The 20,884-nt window shown below is 32.9% G+C and overlaps 2 protein-coding genes across 2 annotated transcripts; both read right to left on the bottom strand.

Annotated features, from left to right (window-relative positions):
- Window positions 1-13,035: 13,035 nt before the first annotated feature.
- On the bottom strand, window positions 13,036-14,378 carry LOC105771375 (PLASMODESMATA CALLOSE-BINDING PROTEIN 3). The gene is made up of 4 exons (XM_012592819.2): window positions 13,978-14,378; window positions 13,575-13,817; window positions 13,456-13,486; window positions 13,036-13,315 (listed from the first exon to the last, which is right to left on the bottom strand). Exons 1-4 carry the CDS (start codon window positions 14,027-14,029, stop codon window positions 13,108-13,110), a joined length of 534 nt encoding a protein of 177 aa, XP_012448273.1. The 5' UTR covers window positions 14,030-14,378; the 3' UTR covers window positions 13,036-13,107.
- A 4,294-nt stretch (window positions 14,379-18,672) lies between these two features.
- LOC105771373 (NAD(P)H-quinone oxidoreductase subunit T, chloroplastic) lies at window positions 18,673-20,365 on the bottom strand. Its single transcript, XM_012592813.2, has 2 exons — window positions 19,860-20,365; window positions 18,673-19,210 (listed from the first exon to the last, which is right to left on the bottom strand). The coding sequence occupies exons 1-2, from the start codon at window positions 20,207-20,209 to the stop codon at window positions 18,787-18,789; spliced, it is 774 nt and encodes a 257-aa protein (XP_012448267.1). The 5' UTR covers window positions 20,210-20,365; the 3' UTR covers window positions 18,673-18,786.
- Between the last annotated feature and the right edge of the window lie 519 nt (window positions 20,366-20,884).

Raw genomic sequence — 20,884 nt, 5'->3', positions numbered from 1 at the left:
ACTCAAAACTCCAATAAAAATATATTATACCTTAAGATTCCATCGCAGTATTAATTGGTGATGCAAAAGAAGCCTAAGACACCTACCTCCTTCCATGGCTACTGCTATAGCTGCTCAGAGGAGACTCAAGGAATACCCAACTGCATCATACTGAGGATAAGAGTAAAAAATACCTACCAAACAGTTGGTAGGAAATTTTCATTTGCAAGGCTGTCTAACCAAAGGTTTAGCTTTGTAGATTGTTATGTCATCCTCGATATTTGTCTTTGGGGTTCCAATGGTAGAGACTGAACTATTTCACAATGAGGGTTCTTAGTTTCGCTCTTTTCCTCTCTCTTTTTTCTTTTAAAAAAAAAATTTGGCGTTTTCTTCTTTTTTTTTCGATACTGTTGGTTTAATTAAATGGGTTTAGGTGGCAGGTAAACGGGTCAATGGGGTAGGAATGTAATTTTATGTGTATTTTTTATTAGGTTGGAAATAAGATTTTAAATTAAAATTACAGGGACGAAGAGGAACTCAACATGTGGAAATAAGGTTTTATTTTTTTCACTTTTTTCCAGCTAACATTTTTTAAGGGAAGATGATTATCCTTACCTAATTTTCGAAATTAATAACGATTAAATTGTTTAGATTTTTTACAGAATCAACTTACTTAATTTTAAATTTAAAAGAGACTAGAGAGTTCTTTTCTCAATTTTATGAAAATAGCTTTTGGCCCTTATTTGCTAACGTCAACAAAATTAATAAATATTAATTTTTCATTATTTCGTGGTGATTTGACAAATAATACAAGTTCAAAAGTCAAAAAGACAAAAAAATTAAATGAAAGGCTAAAATGACTTTTTTGTAAAGTTCAAGGGTCAAATAAGTCATTATCACAATATAAAATATATGAGTATTTCAAATTTTATATAATATAAAATAAAGTTTATTTTGGTCACTCTAATTAAAATAATTGTTCAAATTAATCACTATCATTAAAAATTTCGTTAATCCACTAACAAATTGTTGACATGACATCTTTTCATTTTTTTACTAAAGCTAGGGACCTTTTTATAATTAGTCCAAAATTTTTTATTTTTGTTTATTTGCAACATGAAGATTTCAATGGTGGCATCATCAACATTTGAGTCCTCTTTTTAGAAGAGGGAATCCAATGACGACGATGACGAACTATGACATCATCGTTTTTAATGAGCCTACCTACTAGAATAACACCACAGACCACCCTACTGCCACTGACAACCACAACAACGTTGTCTCTACTGTCACTTTAAGTAAACCTTCTCTCTTTTACTTCCATTTTTTTTATAACTATATTTTCCAACAGTTTAGTAACTTTAACACTCAACATTTACACGTTGTGTAATTTGATCTTGTTTATAATTTTGCTTTTCTTTGTGATATTAAGGGTTAATTTTAAAAGAATGAGAATATATGAAAATTATTATCATGAACTTTTTGGTGTTTCTATTTTCGTATTTTTTATCAAATTTAGTGATAATTTTTTAACTTTTTAGGTGAAAAGGTCACAAAGAAAAAAACTACAAAAGGACCAAATTACATAATGTGTAAATGTTGAGGATTAATTTTTTAGAATCAAGACTAAATTGCACAATGAATAAATTTTAGGGTTAAAGTTACTATTATATCAAATTTAAAAGCCACCATATCATCTTTCCGTTAGTCATTTAACGGTTGGTGACCAAAAAACTAAAATTAAATAGTTGGACGGTCATTTTGTAACTTTCCATAATTGGTGACAAATAAAACTTACTAATTATTGAATGACAACTAATGAAATTTTCCAAACCTATAACGGAATGATATTTTAAATACATATTTAAGCTAAAAAATTTAAATATCAAAATTGAAAAGGTAGATATACCTCAAAGGTGATATGTGTATTAAACCTTAAAAAAATTAAAATTCTTTTCTATTAATAATTTATAAAATATATGAGTATTTCAAATTTTATATAATATAAAATAATAAATTATTTTTCTAACGCTTATTTTCATCTCACTTTTCTCGATGCACTTGTAATTGATAATGTAGTTCGTCAGGCATTGCTTGCGAAACTAAACCATAACAGCACGTTTGGTTCGCTGTATTGGAATAGAGGCGTAATGTAATAGAGGAGTAATGGAATAGAGGTGTAATAGCAAATCAATTGTTTGGTTGAATGTAATGGAATAGAAGCGTAATAGTATTCTTGTGTTTGGTTGAATGGAATAAAGGTGTAATAGCATAATGGAAAAAACTAAAATGACTAGAATACCCTTAACATAAATTTGTTTTGGTAAATGATTATTGTTATTGTTATTTAAATTTTAATAAGATTATTAATATCAATAATAAATAATTTAATCATATTTGAACATAATTATTATTAAATATATTATAATTAAAATATATAATTTAATAAAATTCTTAATAATCAATATTCTTATATGAATTTACTCAAATCATAATATATAATACTATAAAATATAATTTAAAATAATTATTATTAAATATAATTTAATAAAATATATAATTTAATCTAAAGTTTGAATGTGTATTTACCTAGCAAAAATTAAAGAACTCTCGTGTAACTATAACCTAATAATATATGATGTATAATTAATATTTCGTGACTAATTAATAGCATAGAGATAAATATAGTAATGAAGAATTTATAGTATACGATTAAAATGCTAATAATTTATAGTATACAATTAAAATATTATAAATAAAATAATAGTAAATGATATATAAGATAAATTAACATATAAATAATTTAACTTATATAATTTAAAATAATTATTATTAAATATAAATTCTTTAAAAGAATTTATTCCCTTTTTTATGTATATTTATTCTTGATGGCTAAATTCTATTCCAACTGTTCACATGTTTTTCATGCCTCAGTCAGTTCCTTTGTACAACAACAATACATAGAACTGATGCATTTAGAAGCAAAATTTATACTAAAAGTAGAATTTGGAAGCTATAGAATAGATGCCAAAAGATTTACAATTGTAGGTTTTTACTTCTCTTGAATCAAAACACTTGCAAGCAATCAGATTTTGAACTTTGCGAAAAGCTCACCAATCTCACAAATAATTTACAAAGTAATGGAACTGCATAAAAAAAAAACACACACACACACACATCTTGTCGTCTCAGATTTGCGGTTCGGAACGGCCAACAAATTGAGCAAATCTGAACCAAAACCTTTCTCCTTCTTTGGTGGTGCTGCCTTGGTATCCCTCTTGGCAACGAGATCACCATGAACTCAACAACGACCTAATGTAGAAAGAAGTTGAATGAGTTAGTAGCTCATAAGAAATCAAATAGGAAAGGTCCCACAAGTTAAATTTGTGGCTATTACTTCACAATGTACCTATTAAAATTATTGTAACCTACTTAAGTTCCATGTAGCAAAGGAAAAGCACAAGAATAAACTAGAATTAAAGTGGATGATAGAACATTTGCTTCGATAGAAATATTGACAACATCAAAAGCAGAACACATTCAAATTTATGGATTTTCTTATCCCGAAATTTGTAGTTTCAGATTAATATATCAAACCTAGTAGTACATCTCTCAAATCATATATTAATATTCTCATGAAATAAATTTTCATTTGTTTTCTCAATAAAGACAAATCAATTGAGACACAACCCACTAGGCTTTGGCTATCAGGATTGCACGACATGCCTACCAGTTATGTTTGTAACTTGTGCTTTAAAATTAAGTTCAATTAATTGCTTAAATCTATAGCCCTGAAATAAGAAGAATATAGAACATGGCATAGCTACATTTTCACTCTTTCCAAATTATACAATCAAACAATACATACACACACGACATGCATCAAATTCTAACCAGTATACAACTTGACAGTTTCACATCTCTAAATAGTTCATGAGTTTCAACCAAAGGATTACGAAGTTGCAGAAAAGACAATGATTGTTTTTTATTGCTTCTAACTACATTATGGTCTCAAAGAAAATGCAAACCTCAAATGGAGGGAAAACAAGTGCAAGTGACCATAAATAGCTATGCATTTCAATGCTCAATTAGATAACCAACACTCATATTTGTGCATAAAGTGTAGTGTGAAATTCTTGATATCTTTATTAGGACATTCTATGTATAATAATCTAAACTTATACATTCTATGTATAATTATCTAAACATAGATAATAAAGTTGCACTTTGTTGCTAGAAGCAGCATGACAAGGTCTAAGGCAATGAAAACATGTGAATTGAGCTATAAAGTCAAGATGGTGTCGATGTAGCACATACACGAATATATATATATATCCGCTTAATCCAACTGTCATGTTTCATACCTATGTTACTCGGACTTGGGTGTGAGTGTTGGATACAGGTATGTATATGATATGGTTAAGCCTTTCTAAGGTTTCCCATGTATTTGGAGGATCTTTAGAGGTAATAACTCCATATCCACATGTCGGACACAAGTGCTGGACATGGGTACTTCAAGAAAAATTATTCAAGCAGATCATGCCCATCAAATTTCCAAGTAATTAAAAACTTCTTAACATCATTTGATATAAATAATTTCAAACCATCAAATATATATAAAAAGAAAATATTCAAGATAAGGGCGATTAAATATAAAAATAAGGGCAATGAAATGGAGATGTAAATACAATACAAAAAAGGTAAAAGAAGCTAAACCTTTCATCCGCTTCATTTTCTACTTCCTCATCTGCTCAGTTCCTAGCGACCAAGCCATAGAAGAGAGTCATAATTTTAACGTAACTCAAAGCATAATTTTTAAAGTCGCATCAAGCAAACAAGTTACAAAGCTTAAGAACTAACATAGATAATACAAGTATATATATTTATATGGAATCTAAAATTTACGCAACATCTTGATTATCATAAGTGGCACGATAAACAGTCCATAGGTGCCATGAGCTATAACATTCCTTAAATCCAACTTAGCCAAATCAATCTCCCATTCCTCACCGGCCTTTGTTTCTCAATGTTCCTAGACCAAACTCGCTCAGTGCTTCTCCAATTGCATGTCTAAGCTTTTTAAATCAATTTGATCCGCTCTAAAGATCATGTCTTTGCCACTAATGCTTCCATTGCCCTTCATCTTTGAATTTCCACCTCATTCTAGTCCATCTTGTTTCTTTGGTGCCTTGATACCATTATCTTCCTCACCAATTTTCAAATCCATAGTTAAAAGAATATAACAAAATCACCAAATAAAAAAACACAATTAAAGACCCTTAAACTGCAAAACTAATAATAACAATGGAATTTAAACTCAAATTAAAAAATAAGTTGCAAGATTCCCCAATTCAGGACAAGAGGATTAAATATCAATCAAATATACATATGATCGGATAAAAAAAACCCAGTTTCACCAACCCCAAATCCTATTAGAACCTTGCATTCAAAATTGAACTTATAACCCAAGAAAGAGAAACAGGCATGCAAAGTAGAGTAAACAAAATAGAATAACAAAATAGTTTTTTTTATTAATTAAAAAACCATTTAAAAGAAGTTTTGAAAGAGAAATTCAGGACGAAAAGGCAAACAGATAAACAAAGACCAACAACAATGGCTAAAGCACTCTACTACACCAACAAGAATCAATATCCATAGATTGCAAGAATTCCAAATCCATGATCCCGATTCCAACTATACCCCAAGATCTTATATTTCTAAGTTCTAATAAAAGACCCCAAATTTCTAATTAATGGACAGAGACGGGGAGGAAAATGGGGTATTTATTCCTTGTTTTAACTCATGCAAAGGTGCTTTATTTTGTTTTGGCTCACTCTCGCAGAGAAGAGAAAAGCAAAACAAAATCAAAATCGATTTTACTGAAAAGAAAAGAAAAGAAAAACAGGGAAAAATTTAGAAGAAGAAGTAGAAATCGGAGAAAAGAAAATGGAGAAAAGAAAAGAAATGTGAGAAGAAAAGAAGCGCACTGCACGTAAGAGGAAGTAGAAATCTGGAAGAGAAAAATTGGGAAACGTTGGGAGAGGATGAGGCGAAAATAGAAAATAAAATTGGGAATTGATGGGGATTCCTACTACCCGCTTCAAACTCAAAGTGGCTATTACGGCCGATGTCGGTAATAGAGAGGGAGGGAATAAGGCGTAATCTGATTACACCTAACCAAACGTATGTTTGGTGGTGGGCCCAGGGAATAGGGGGAATGCATCCCTATTCCCCCCAACCAAACATGCTGTAAGACTGTAAATCAAAAGTGTTTGGGATGAATAGTTTATAAATAATTTGATTTTCTCGTTTTCAGTTTCATTTATTAGACGAGTTGAACACAGAAAAAGTTTATTTAATTTATTTATGTTTATGAATAAATTTATTTATATTTGTATAAAGCTTGTTTTTTTTTAAATAAAGTTCATTTAATACTTGGGCCTAAAAGACTAAATCAGAGAAGTTTACAACAACCCCAAAGGAAAAAACGAAAGGAAAAACCAAATAACAGGAAAACAAAAAATAGAAAACCAAAAAAGCAACAGGCCCCAAAACAAGAAATTGTCTTCTCATTTCTACAGTCTTCCAAGTTCTTTGCAAATCTGAAATCCCCAAAGAATAAACGGCTAACTCTTCCAAATTCCAGCAAATAGTCAACCAGAAGAGGAAGCAAGTTGAGACAAACAACTAGATTACCAAGTTTCTCAACCCAATCGACTTCACAGAAAAGGAATTATGGTGGTCGACTGAATTGTCGATCAGAATCAGCCACTTCCAAGACTTTCAATGGTGCGTCTTCAACCCAGAACGAATCCTCATCAGTTCTCAAACCTTCAACAGCCATTGCATGCGCTACCCCATTTCCTTCTCGCGCAACGAATTGAAATCGACAATAAGAAAAATTCCTCGCCAAATTCTTGGCATCCCAAGTGAATGGTCTGGATTCCGAGTAATCTTCGCTTGTTTGTTGTATGTTCTGAATAACCAACTTTGAATCACTCTCAAGAATGACGTTTGTGAATCCCAGATCCAGTGCAAATTGGAGCCCATACAGTACTGCAATTGCTTCAGCAATCACCACCGATCGAACCAGGTTATGCCCTTTAAACCTCGAACCCATTATAAAGCCTTCCTTATTTCTTATGATGAAACCTGAAACTGCATGTTTTTCTTTTGCAACAGAAAGTCTCGCATCGACATTAATTTTCACCCACCCTTGCGGAGGGGGAATCCATTTTACCATGGATCGCGGTTTAGGATGTTTCAAAGTCAATGTGCTACCCCAATATTCCATACCAAAACCCCTAATGAAGGTAACAACTTCTTCTGTACTTTGCATCTTTTTCTCATGGACATATTTGTTTCGAGAAAACCAAAGTGCCCAAATTGTACTAGCAATCTCATCTTTTCTGTTACTGGCTGAATTCTCCAAAAGCCAGTTCAACCACTCATTAAAATTTGAATTTTCTAATGAACTTGGCCACTAAAAATTTAATTTGAACCAAACTTGTGCAGCAAACAAACAATCACGAACAATATGGGTAGAGGATTCACAAAGTTGTCGGCAATGCGAACATTTGTTATCAGTGATCAATCTCCTAAAATGTAAGTTTTAATAAGTAGGTACATAATTTTTTTGCAAATTTTCATATTAAGATGCGAATTTTTGAAGGACACATTAAGCTCCATATTTGCTTGAATAGCTTTTGCTCATTTAAATTCACATTTGAGGGATCCAATAGCATCTTATATTCGCTTTTCATAGAGTAGATGCCTGAGTTTTCGTTAGACCAAACTACTTTATCAGATTGATTAGTAATAGGAAGAGGAAGACTCACAATTTGATCAACTTCTTCCACTGTAAAGGTTGAATAAATGAGGTCTTTATTCCATCGATTAGGATTCTGCAAAATCAAATCAAACACACATTCCATTCCAGCCACCCTGCCTGTAGAAATAAGTCGTTGATCTTTCCCTGGCAACCAATAATCTTGCCATATTGACACAGATGTTCCAAATCCAATCCTCCAGTTCAAAACAAAGACTAAAAGTCCTTTTGCACACCAGATACTTTTTCATACAAGCGATGGATTCGCTCCTAGAGAAGCCTCTATGAAATTTGATCCATTAAAATATTTTGCTCTAAGTAAACGCACTGCTAGCGAACCTGGGTTTTCCATTAGACATCAGCCCTACTTCGCTAGTAGTGCAATATTGAACTTGGACAAGTCTTGAAACCCCATCCCCCTCCTTTTTTGGCACAAACAACTCTTTCCACGAACACCAATGAAGATCTTTTCTTCTAGCTTTCTTTTGCCACCACAAACGAACTATGACAGCTTCCAGTTATTTGCAAACAGACGACGATAGTAAGAAACAATTCATAGCATACAAAGGAATAGCCAGAAGCACAGCTCTAATAAGAACCTCCCTCCTACCCATAGAAAGTTATCTCAAGCTCCAACTAGATACCTTCTTGATTAACCTCTCTTTAAGCTCCTTAAAAGCTCGCTTCTTATTACACCCCACCATTGCTGGAAAATTGAGATATTATTCCGAATTAATGCTACAATTAACCCTCAAAATTTGACACACCTCATCTTTTTTATTCTAATTGACATTTGGGCTGAAGAAGACCCTAGACTTGTCGAAATTAATTTCTTGACCCGAACTCTGGGTATAAACCTCTAAATTTTCTTTAAGCGCTTTAACCCCATCAATTATTGCATCTCCAAAAATAAAGCTATCATAGGCGAAAAACAAGTGGGTAACCCGAGGAGTATGCCTATTTATACGAAAACCATTAAGAACACCCATTGTAGCTGCCATTTGAAGAAGAGCAGACAAACCTTCTCCACAAATAAGAAATAAATAAGGACTAATATGGTCCCCTTGATGAAGACCCCTTGACAGGAGAAACGAATTACCTACCTCCCCATTCATAACCATAGAATAAGAGACCGAGGTCGCACAACGCATGACTTTCTCAACCCACTGATCCAAGAAACCTATCCTTTGAAGCATAACTTGCACAAAAAACCATTCAACCCCGTCATATGCCTTACTCATGTCAAGTTTTAAGGTAAATGATCCATCTCTCCCTACCCGTTTTCTCTTTATTGAGTGCAAAATTTCATATGCTGCTATGATGTTATCAGTAATAAGTCTTCCTGGAATAAAAGCACTTTGTGCTTCATCAATGCAAATATGAAAGACCTTTTGAAGCCTATTCGCAAGCATCTTTGAAATAATTTTATATAAAATATTACAAAGAATAATAGGCCTAAAATGAGTCATGAAATGAGGAGAACTAACCTTGGGGATTAAGATAATTCTTATACTGTTTATTTCAGCCATGTTATAAAGCCCATGCAACGTCTCAATGCAAAAATCTGCCACCTCTTTACCCACAATATGCCAAAACCTTTGATAAAAATCGCCCCTAAACCGTCCTCCCTAGATGCTTTTAAAGGGCTCATAGTTTTTAAATCCAAACACACCTCTTCATAAGCAAATTCCCTCTCAAGATCATCGTTTATCAATTGAGATATACATGGCTCGACACCTTCCAAAATAGAATTTGGATTTCCAACACCTTTCGATGTAATAAGTTATTAAAATAATCTATGGCCAACGCTAATAAATCAGCATCGCTCTCATGAATATTACCCGCACCACCCACCAACTCCTCCACCCTATTTCCTCGTCAACAATCCGTTGCCGATTGATGAAAAAAAATTGTGTTTCTATCCTCATTTTTCAGCCAATTCGCTCTGGCTCTCTGCTCCCAATAAAGCTCCTCACTATCAACCTCTATGTTAAGCGCTAGTTTAATCTCCACAATTTCTCCCAATATTTCATCCGTGGGAATAGCTTCATTCAATTTAAACAACTGTTGTTCCAAATCTTTCCTCGTTAAAGACTTCTGCTTTTTAATTTTTTAGAACCATTTCTCAAGGCCCACTCCCACCGCCTTTATTTTACTTGGAACATCACCCAAACTATTAGCCCAAATCCTACTAACCTCTATTTCACACGATTCCTCTAAAAGCCACATTGCTTCAAATCTAAAATGCCACTGCTTTAGACGTTGATTTCCAAAATTTGAATTAGGCAACAAAGGACAATAATTTAAAAATGCATGTGACAAATAAGATAACTTAAAATTCAGAAATAAATCCCACCAAGTCGAATTCGCATTACCTCTATTTAGGCGTTCCCAAATATTATTAATTATTGTACGACCTTTTTCCCAAGTGAACCATTGCCCACTATAACCAAGATCAGTGAGAGAACAATCTTCCATGACGTCCCAAAATCTACACATTTGCCTTTCCCTCCTTGGAAGCCTGCCTTTCTTTTTAGTTGAAAAAGCAATTTCATTGAAATCCCCTATAACAACCCAAGAAATATGTAGGGAGTCATTCAATGTTCGTAACAAGTTCCAAGATGCTTCACACATAGTCTCCTCTGGCACTTTGTAGAACCCCGTACATCTCTAAGTTTTCCCCTCCAAGTCCTCATCAATCATAACATTGATGTGCCTTCGTGAAAAAGATCGAAGAGTAATCTTACAATCACTGTTCCAACCTAAAGATAAACCCCCACTTCTTCCATCCGAATCAACATCTATTCCATTAGGAAAACCACACTTACGCCTGAGGCTATTAGTAATTCGAGGCCTCCCTAAACCCCACACATTCCAACTCAAGAGTTTCATTGCTCCCGGTTGGCCTACTTAGCAAGGCCTACCGATCTTTTAGTATTTTTTACCTGTAATGAAGTATCAAAAGTTTCATTCGAATCATCATTTCCAAAAACTCGTAAAACAATAAATTGTACGCGGGGTCGTTTAAGTCCATCACTATGCGTTATTGGACTATGCGTTATTGGACTACTCACTTCCTCATGGGCTACCATTTCCTCTTCAAATCCATCATGATGTTGATCAATTTCCCTAAGTTTTAATGGGCCTAGAGCAAAAGTAGACTTTCCTTTATCTTTTACAGAAATAGAATCTTTTGGGATAGAACCCCAATTCTCCCATTTATTCACTGAATTTGATTTCAGAATCCCCACATTCCTTTTTTCCCCCGTTGACATCGTGTTGCCAAAAATAGAAGGTTTCCCCCATCGTCTTCCACTAACCATTTCTCTTCCATGACAGATTCTTCCTTGGTTGAGCACGCAGAGAAATATCCCAATTAAAGACATATTCTGACTGTGGCTGAATAGCTCTAATCGGGCAAAAACTTTCACCATATCCTAATTTGCCACATAGAAAGAAAAATAGAGTCAATTTTTCGTACTCAAAATGAACATAAACTGATTCACCATTTTTCAACGCAATCCTCTTCTTTCTCTTAAGAGGCTTTCTAACATCCACCCTCACCCTAATTCTCATGATGCGTTTATATCCCAGTTGAGTTGCAGTAGTGTCATACTCAATAAATTCCCTAATAAAATTTCCCAACTGATGAGCAATAGTATCTGCCATAAAACCAAGAGGTATGTCATGTATTAGTAGCCAAAAATCCACCCAATGTAATTGAACAGTGAAAGGATCCTCTCCCATCTTTAATCGATTTAGAATTAGTAAATGAGAATTAAAATTCCATGGTCTATTCTTCATAACTCTCTCCACATCCACTTCATAATAAAAACGAAATAAATATCTCTCCCTTCCCAGACCTGAGATTGAAACACCCCCTATTGGACGTCAAACACTTGCCAAAGTCGATCGCATTGCTTGAAAATGCACAACACTGGAAGTAAGAAATACTCCTACTAAACAATTCACATACGAGATCTCTTGACTAGTCTCTTCCACCTCCAGTTGAATGATTTCTTCCTATTCATCATCCAGTGAAAGACCTACAATTGAATCCTCCATTTTCTTCCTACGGAAAAAGACAAGCAGGTTACCCATAATAGAAAAATTAAAGAAAATAAAATAGGAGATAGTCTAGAAGAAAAATCGTGTCAAAAGATAGAGAAAAAGTGTGTCAAAAGACAGAGAATTTGATAAGTTAATTTAAATTTTTTGATGTAACATAAAGCTTGTTTATTGTTCTATTAATATATATAAATAAAAATATTATGACTTGTATGCTTTTTAATTTATAATATAATTACTAATATTTATATTTGACTATTTTATACCTAAAAATAATATTTATTATTTATTTATTTATTTATTAATTATGAATATTGTTCGTGTATCGTAAATAAACAAATATAAACACACATAATTTTAAATAAACAAACGAAAACAAATAAAATTTTAAATTTCTTGACGAACATGAAAAAATCCACTGGTTTAAACTCGGTTCATTTACAGTCCATGAACCAACGAAATTCTTTTTTTTTTTTTCGCTTTTTATCAAACGCGCTTAATATTCACTTAGAATTAGACTCGTCCATGGGTCGGCGGCCGGCCTGACCCGACGACCATGAAATATGGGAGGATTCGGTAAAAATATAGGCCCAAATATGGGCTTGGGCAAAAAACGAGGCCCGTTTAAAAAACGGGCGGCCTCGGCACCACTTTTTGGCCCGGCCCGGCCCGAATATAATAAATATATTTTTTTATTTTTATTTTTTAATTTTAATTTTAAAATACTTTTAAAATATTTTTTTATTTTTTTATTTTTAAAATAATTTTTTAATGTTTATTTTAAAAATGGGCCGGGCCGGGCTCGGGCTTATGATATTTTTTCCGGGCCGAGCCTGGACAAAATTTCAAGCCCATATTTCGGGTTGGGCCGGGCCCGGGCCTAAGAGGCGGGCCGAAAATTTTTTCGAGCCCGGCCCGACCCATGGACATGTCTACTTGGAATTCGAATTTATGTAATTCAACCCCGTGCTTAAGACATGGTATATATCGGTATCCACCAATTCGACCAAAACAGCACCACTCTCTATCTACATATATACGGACAGAAGAAACTAAAAAGTAGACACCCAAGTTTATCTAATCAAAAGGGAATCAAAGTCCAAAGCATTTTTTCACACAAAAAGAAAGGGACCTAGAGAAGGGTTTGACTCTAGCTCATATATCTCTAAACCCAACAATGTCAATTATATTTTATTTATATGCCAAAATCTAATATACAACTCTCCTTTACATCAAAGACAGCCCTGCATTACAATCCAAAGGGTGATGAAAAACGTGAACAAAATGTTGTTAATGCTTGTGAAGAGAGCAACAGCATGATTTGGCTCGTTGATGCCTGTTGTTGTTCCTGTTGGGCTAAAGGCGGTACCTGTGCCACCGCCTAAACTCGTTGGAGTCCCGGCAGTTGTTGGAGTGGTGGCCGGGGTTGTGCCTGTGCTACTGCATAACATTTAGCAACAAAAAACTTTTAATATATTGAACATAATGGGTGCTTAAAAAAGAATGAACCATGTATTTTGAGATCTCAGTGCATGCTGCATGGTCAAGAAGTTGAAAATGTTGAGATCTAATAACCATACCTTGATGGATAGGTGCAAGTGGAGGGAATATCTACAAAAACAACAAAGAAATTATTTTTAAAAACAATTAACTTGGGAAAAAAAGAAAGAAAATTTTGGTAAAAGAAAGGGAGTTTTACTTGTAGGAGGGTTGGCACTAACTGAAGCAGTGCCAGCAAAATCACAGCTTCCTGTAACTTGACCTTTGTTTTGAAAATAACTATTGACAGCATAATTGCAGTGATCTTTAACAGTGTTGGGATTATAGCAAGCACCATTTTGTTGAATTGCAGAACAATCAGCTCCATTTCCACATGCATAATCCAGGGTCGTTTGAAGAGCTTGATCCCCCACTCCATCATTACATAAACAATAAGTCGCACCTGCAAACCAAAATACAAAAAAAAAAAAAAAACCCCTTTTTTTATAAAAAAAATTACAATGAAGATCGAAAGATTTCCTAGTGAAAAAAAAAATGGGCTTTTCTTATTCTTTGCATTCAACCCAAAGAAAAGAAAAAGAGAGAGAGAGCAAGGAACTTACTTGAATGGCCAGTCATGGCTAAGAAAAGCACTAGACAAACTAAAGGAGCCATGGCTGAACTTGATTGAAATCAAAGAGAGCAGATCAGAAGAAAGAAAGAAAAAGAGATGTAGATTTCAGAAAACAATAAGAAAAAACAAAAGGATGACGGTGGGTGGTGCTGACAGATGATATTCAAATTCTAGGGAATCTGGGTTTCTTTATTACGGCAAATATACTATGTCTTAAAAAACACCCTAGACAAAAGTCTATTTCATTGCATGTATGTTTTTATTTTCTGGGAAGCTGAGCAAAAGCCCTTTTTTTTGTTTAGCCCAAACTTGTCCTATCATTGGGTTCAGGACCCTTTATGTTCTTTTAGATCTTTTTCTAGATGCGCTGTCGCAGCTTCCACCGTGTCCGTGGGTGTTGCTTGTTTTACTTTCTGGTATTATACTTAAAATGAATATCATAATTTAAGTCCTTCATTTTATGGACGCAAAGTGGGAGATGTGGTTAGGTGATTGGTGTGAGCCAAAGGGCAGCACAAGACTTTGGTAAGGGAATGAAATTTGATGTTTTGTGGTTGCTTTGAGAAAGGGACATCAAAACATACGCAAAACATTTATATTACATCATGTGTTGAATGTATTATATTAATTTGGTGTCGTTTTCATTATCGTATTCAAAATTACATGTTTGGCCAAATTAAGACCCACCGCACAAGTATACAGCTAAATGCCACATGCATGGACTTAGCCCATTAATTTATAACTCAAGCTGACACAAGTATCTTATGATCTGGCGTGCTAAATCATGTTTATATTGGACTCTTTTACATTTAATTATGTATTGTTTGATTTAATGATGCTTCCTTTCGTCACATATATTTTTCATATTTTAAACTTTTCAACACAAATAATTTACATTATATTATAATATATTTAACTTTTCATATCATATAAACGGAAAAAATGTATTATAACTGATATATACATATATATACACGTTGGGTATTGTAGTAAAGGCACATTATACTATCATGTAGAGGCAGAGTTAGGGGACTAGTAGGGGCCTCGACCCTCTTAAAATAGAAAATTTTTCATTTAACCTCTTTTATAATTGATGTAAAATTACACTTTGGCCTCCCAAATGATAAATTTTTTATTTAATTCTTTAAAAATTATAAATATATAAATTATTAAAATGGTGAAATTGTATTTTTACTATCATAAAAAAATATACAATTTAATTCCGTCCCAGAAAAAATTTTCTAGCTTCGTCGATGCTTTAATGGGATAATACAAGTTTGAATCTTGGAGATACATTATTGGGAACCAAAAATTCCCGAAAAGATTAGTTTTTATGAATCGTAAAAAGGACATAAATGATATCTTGATTATTTAAACTTTTAAGTTGAGCTAAATTCAAGCTTTTAATATTAGAGTCCAAACCCAACAAATATTTTAAATAGGTTTAATTTTTTTTCTTAATTAAAAGGTAGGTTTGGATGACGGTGCGTTTACCTGTGGCAAGGTGAAACTAGAAAAAATTTTTAGGGGGGCCGAAGTGTAATTTTACTTTTACTAATTTAAAATTTTTTAAAAAAATTTAGGGGCTTAAATAGCAATTTTACATTTAAGGGGGGGCGGGGCCCCTGCCGGCCCCCTAGATTCGCCTCTAACCTGTGTTTAGTGTAAAAACAATGGCAGCAATGAGATTAGATAACATAGCGTGAGACAAAAAATAAACTAACTGCACCACCCCACACCGCCCATCCAAACCCACCCTAAGTCTGTTGTTTATTTTAATATTTTTATTTAAACTCTCTCAAACTTCGAGCCTGCCTTCAAATTTGAATAGATAACCTATCCTTGAGCAAATCTATATGGGTTTATTTTTTTTATTGAAATCTTTTCTTTTTTTTTTGTCCTAGTACTTTTATCTAAGCTTTTTCGAATTTCAATTCAGCCTTCAAGTATAAACAAGTAACTCAAGAACAGATGTATGTTTGAATGAGCGAGTGAAGCATGGGGAGAAAAGGTGTAACGACCTGATAGTCAAGGGTGTCGGAAATTATATTCTTGGGACTCCATTTCCATAAATTGGACTCGTAAATATTTTTAATAAATATTTACAAAGTTAGTTGTGTAATTAATTAGGTTTTGGTTAAGTGAATTTACTTGAATTAAAAGTAATTAGGTATAAGAATTAAATCGCATTTGAGTTAAAAGTTGAATTATAAATTAAAAATTAATTAAAGGGCCAATGTAGTAATTATACCTATATATATAGTGGACGGCATATATTATAAAATTTTGTTATAATATTAAGAAATCTTAATTATTAAGTTAAATGTGTATATATATATTACATTATAATAATAATAATAATAATAATAATAATAATAATAATAATAATAATAATATTTAGTATAGTAAAAAGAAGAAAGAAAAGAAAGAAGAAAAGAAGGAGAACGCACCGCCTTAGGGTTTCTAAGGCTTAAAGGTCAATTGGTTAGTTAATTTAGTCTCTTTTCTTATAATTTTTATATTTTTGGAATTCCAGTACCTAGGGCTACCCGACCCATGTTGAAATTTTATCAATTGTTAACATTTTAAATGTTGTTAATGTTGAATAGTTTTAGTATTAGGGATTAAATTGATATATTTTTAAGCAAGAAATAGAAAAGGATTAAATTGTAGAACAAATTGTAAATTTTGAGTAATAGAGACTAAATTGTGAAAAATTCAAAATTTAGGGTTTAAGTGAAAATAGGAAGTTAAATTTATTTAAAAGTGAATTTTGTATGAAAATATAGAATTAAATGTAAAGAATAAAAATTAGTATCGGTTTAGAGACTAAATTGGAATTTAGGCTAATATTGAGTAAAAATTGAAATATTCAATATGAAATTGAATTGTGTTGTATTGATGAATTTTAATTGTTTTAATTTCAGTAGCAACGTCGTATTAGAATCCTCGACTAAAAGGGAATGATAAAATCAACATCAAATAGCTTAGAATTCATGGTTTGTATTTCTATAATCCGAACCTAGTTGTTAATTGTTGTAATTCGATTTAATGCATATGGTAAGTGCTTTAGGTGAGTATTTAACATTTGGATAGTTGATTGAAATGGATTGAATTGATATATAAATTATGAATGTATTGATTATTGAATTGAAAGGAATATATGTGCTAATGTGAAAGTTGGATATTGATTATTATAGATTGAATTGAATTAATGTGTATATGTGATTATATGAAAATTTTATGTTGGATATTGGTTGTTTTTGAAATGTGAAATTAAATCCTATTAACTGTATCGGGTTGAGTCAGATATAGATGGCATGCCATAGGATAGGAAGAGTTCAAGAATTTCCTCGACTTCGAGTCGATGAGGCACTGGGTGCCAATTTGCTTCGGTTTAACTGATTAGACACTGGGTGTCAGTGTATATAGCGTTGGGCATAGTTATTATTTCGAATTTATCTGATGAGGCACTGGGTGCCAAACTGGCGTGTTGGTTGGATTCGTGTATCCGTCTGAGTCCGAGTCATGTTAATAGCGGTAATTAAATAAAATGGTTCTATAATTGATATTGGATAATATTGCATGCGAATTGAAAATGAGATAGAGATTTGAAACATAAAAATGAGATATGTTGTGACTAAATGAGATACATGAGTTATGTACTCATGAATTGAGTATTGAATGGCTAATGCCAACGTATAAACAATTGTGATTTGATATGTGAATAGCTATTTATATAGCAATTGTGTGAATTAGGACATTGTTAATCAAATAAAAAATGTTAGCATGTGCAAATTTGAGTATAGCACGAAATGATGTTGCAATGATGTGCTAATATGTATGAATTCAAAAGGTTGACATATGATAGTTGTGATCTTAGTCATTAATACGTGTTTATATTTCAATTGTGCATTTTGTATTCTCTTGTCCTTAAATGATTGGATTATAAAAATGTCAATGAGTTTTACTCAGCGCATGGTTTTGTTTCTCCGTGCGCAGGTTAGGCACTTCACTTTTGATCACCGATTTATCATCCAACAACGATCCCAAACTCAAATGTGGTGATGTTTATCTTTTGTGTCGACATGTACCTAGGATGTTTAGTTGATAGCTATTTTGTGGATGGATAGTAAATGAGGTTATAAGTGTAATGTTGGTTTAGTATTTATGTAAACATGTGTTTGTGTTTGAAGCCATAGTATGGTATGGTGAATTGAAGCAATGCTTGAAATATGCAGATGAATTATATTATGATTTTTTTTAAATGTTTGAAAATGAATGATTTAATTACGGTTACTTGGTAATACTCCGAAACCCTATTCCGACGACGGATACGGGTTAGGGGTGTTACAGAAGGTCCGCACCAGAGGCGAATCTAGCGGGACTAACAAGGGCCCTAGCCCCCCTAAAATGTAAAATTGTTATTTAGGCCTTTAAATTTTTTAAAAGAATTTAAATTTGTAAAAGTAAAATTACTCTTTCACCACCTTAAAATTATAAAAATTTAATTTATTCATTTAAAAATTATAAATATATAGACTATAAAAAATTAAAATTTCATTCGGCCCCTTAAAAAATTGTTCTGACTTTGCTCCTGGTCTGCACATTAGAGAATTTTATATCCATCGATTGTTCATGACAAAGACAAGTAATGTGATTGAATTCAGTTATGAAAACACTCTTCTTTTAACAACTATAGATTCATTTCAATGAACATTATGTACAAATTCTCAGAATCTTCCATTCCGAACTCCTCAGCTACATATGCCAACATATACGTATAGAATCAGTCAATCTAGTAATATGGTTCTTTAAACACAAGCACATAAACGATGCAACAAATCGCAAAGATTATGACGAAAGCATCGAAGGTGAGGGCCGACAAAGCCTGATCGTTCAGCTCCATGTTCCTCCCGCCCAGGCGGTCGACCTTATCCGGTTTCGGTACATAGTTCCTCACGTCTTGCTGGTACGGATCATCCAATCTCATCCTCAGTTTCTCGGCTTTACGGCTGGCGGCCTCTTGTGCGAGCGTCCAGTCATAGAAACTGCGGCTCTCTCCGTCGCTCAAAACGTTGTAAACCTCCCTTAACTTCATGAATTTCTCCGAAGCTGCTTTTAATGGGAGCGAAGTTGTGTCTGGATGATACTCTTTTGACAGCCTTCTGTAAGCTGCTTTTATCTCCTCCAAATCGGCTTCTGCTGAGACTCCTAAGAACCTGTTCATTAATGATCATTGTTTTATTGGACTTAAGACATATAGCATTCAAAGAATAATCTTAAGTTCCAGATCTCCATCAATGGCTGCATTATATAACTTGCTAGCTCATAATTAGGTTTAATTATGCCCAGTTTCTGTACTTTTCAAGATTTTGATATTTAGTCCCTCTACTTTTTATTTTCAAGAATTTAGTCCCATCCCTCTAGCCCTACTTGTTAGATTTGGAAATTGAAGTCCATTTGATACATCTTCATATTTAAGAGAAGCTAATTACCAATGTTATCAATTCAGATTTAATTTTTAAATCAAAGAAACTAAATTCATGTAATTTAAAGTAGAGGATTAAATTCCAATGGGGATTTGCTCCTAAACTCAGACTCAATTTTTAAAATTTCTGGGAGATTTGAGTTAAAATTATATTTGGATCGAGTTATCTTGAGTTAGGGTCTTTTCGAACTACTCGCTTATGTTATTTCGAATTTAGATTTTAGATATTTTCAATTCGAATAACTTGTGATTTAGATTCCATCAATCACACTTGAGTGTTTGGATTCTTGAATTCATATTATTTTTCTGATATGTTCAATTATACTAAGCCTGGGAATCTTAGCTACTTGTGGGAGGAAAAATGGGAAGAAAAGACTCACTGGTAATGAGAATCAGAGGAGTCATTGAGCAAATCAGCAAACTTTTCACCCAGGAGACTCTTTTGTTCTTCTTCAGGATTCAGTTTCTCCTTGGTTTGCCGGGAATTGGATGACTCCCCAATCCAGCCTTCATCTTCATTATCCCAGTGGATTCTGGTATCGACTCCTGGAGGAGGTCTTTGGGGTTTGCTTGGACCCGTTGTTGCTGCAAAAACGCCCGCCCCACTGTACGTTCTCCTTCGGCTCCTGGCTCTCGTCGTGGCGGCTCTCGAGCCATGAAGAAGGTGGGTCACGTTTTGGGGTTTGAGGGAGAGAGAATATGGAGCTTGGAGAGTAGAGGTGGACGCCATTGGTGGGGAACTCGGTAACTCGGATTGCAGGAGTTTTCAGAAGTTGAGAGAACGAAAGAAGCAAAGCTTTGTTTACCATTGGCCATTGCCTCAGGCCCTCAAGTTTTCTGTGGCTTAGAATTCCCAGAGCTCTTTAGGGATTTGGCATTTACTTGTAAAGGTTTAGGAATGGTCCTAAATAAGTTACTTTTAGCTGAATTTTTTAAAAATTTTTTAAAAATATTTTTAGTGTTTAATTATTTTTTTTACTTTTTTAATAATATTGTATTTTTTATTTTTTCTTAATATTTAATTATAAATGTGTTAAAATTATCAATTAAAATAATTTTTTAAAATACTAATTATAAATATTTAATAGTTATATTTAAATATAGTTTATATATTCTAATTAAATTTTATAAATAATTAATATTTATTGTTTAAAATATTTAAAATTTATATTTCATATATTAAAATATTAACAACAAATTATAATATTTTTATATTTTTACTAAAATATAATAATATTAACTAATTTAAATATTATTTAAATGCATATTTGTTACTTAATAATATGTCTAAAATGGATATTTTATTTTTGAAAAGTACTTTTTGACAGTAATGCTAAATACTTAAATTTTAAACCAAATTTTTCAAAAGCAGTTCTCCACAACACTTTTTAAAAGTATTGCTAAA

This window comes from Gossypium raimondii, chromosome 5 (assembly GCF_025698545.1).
Source record: "Gossypium raimondii isolate GPD5lz chromosome 5, ASM2569854v1, whole genome shotgun sequence".
Classification (NCBI taxonomy): Eukaryota; Viridiplantae; Streptophyta; class Magnoliopsida; order Malvales; family Malvaceae; genus Gossypium; species Gossypium raimondii.
The sequence above is the reverse complement of the archived record's forward strand: the minus strand, read 5'-3'. Positions and strand labels throughout refer to the sequence as shown.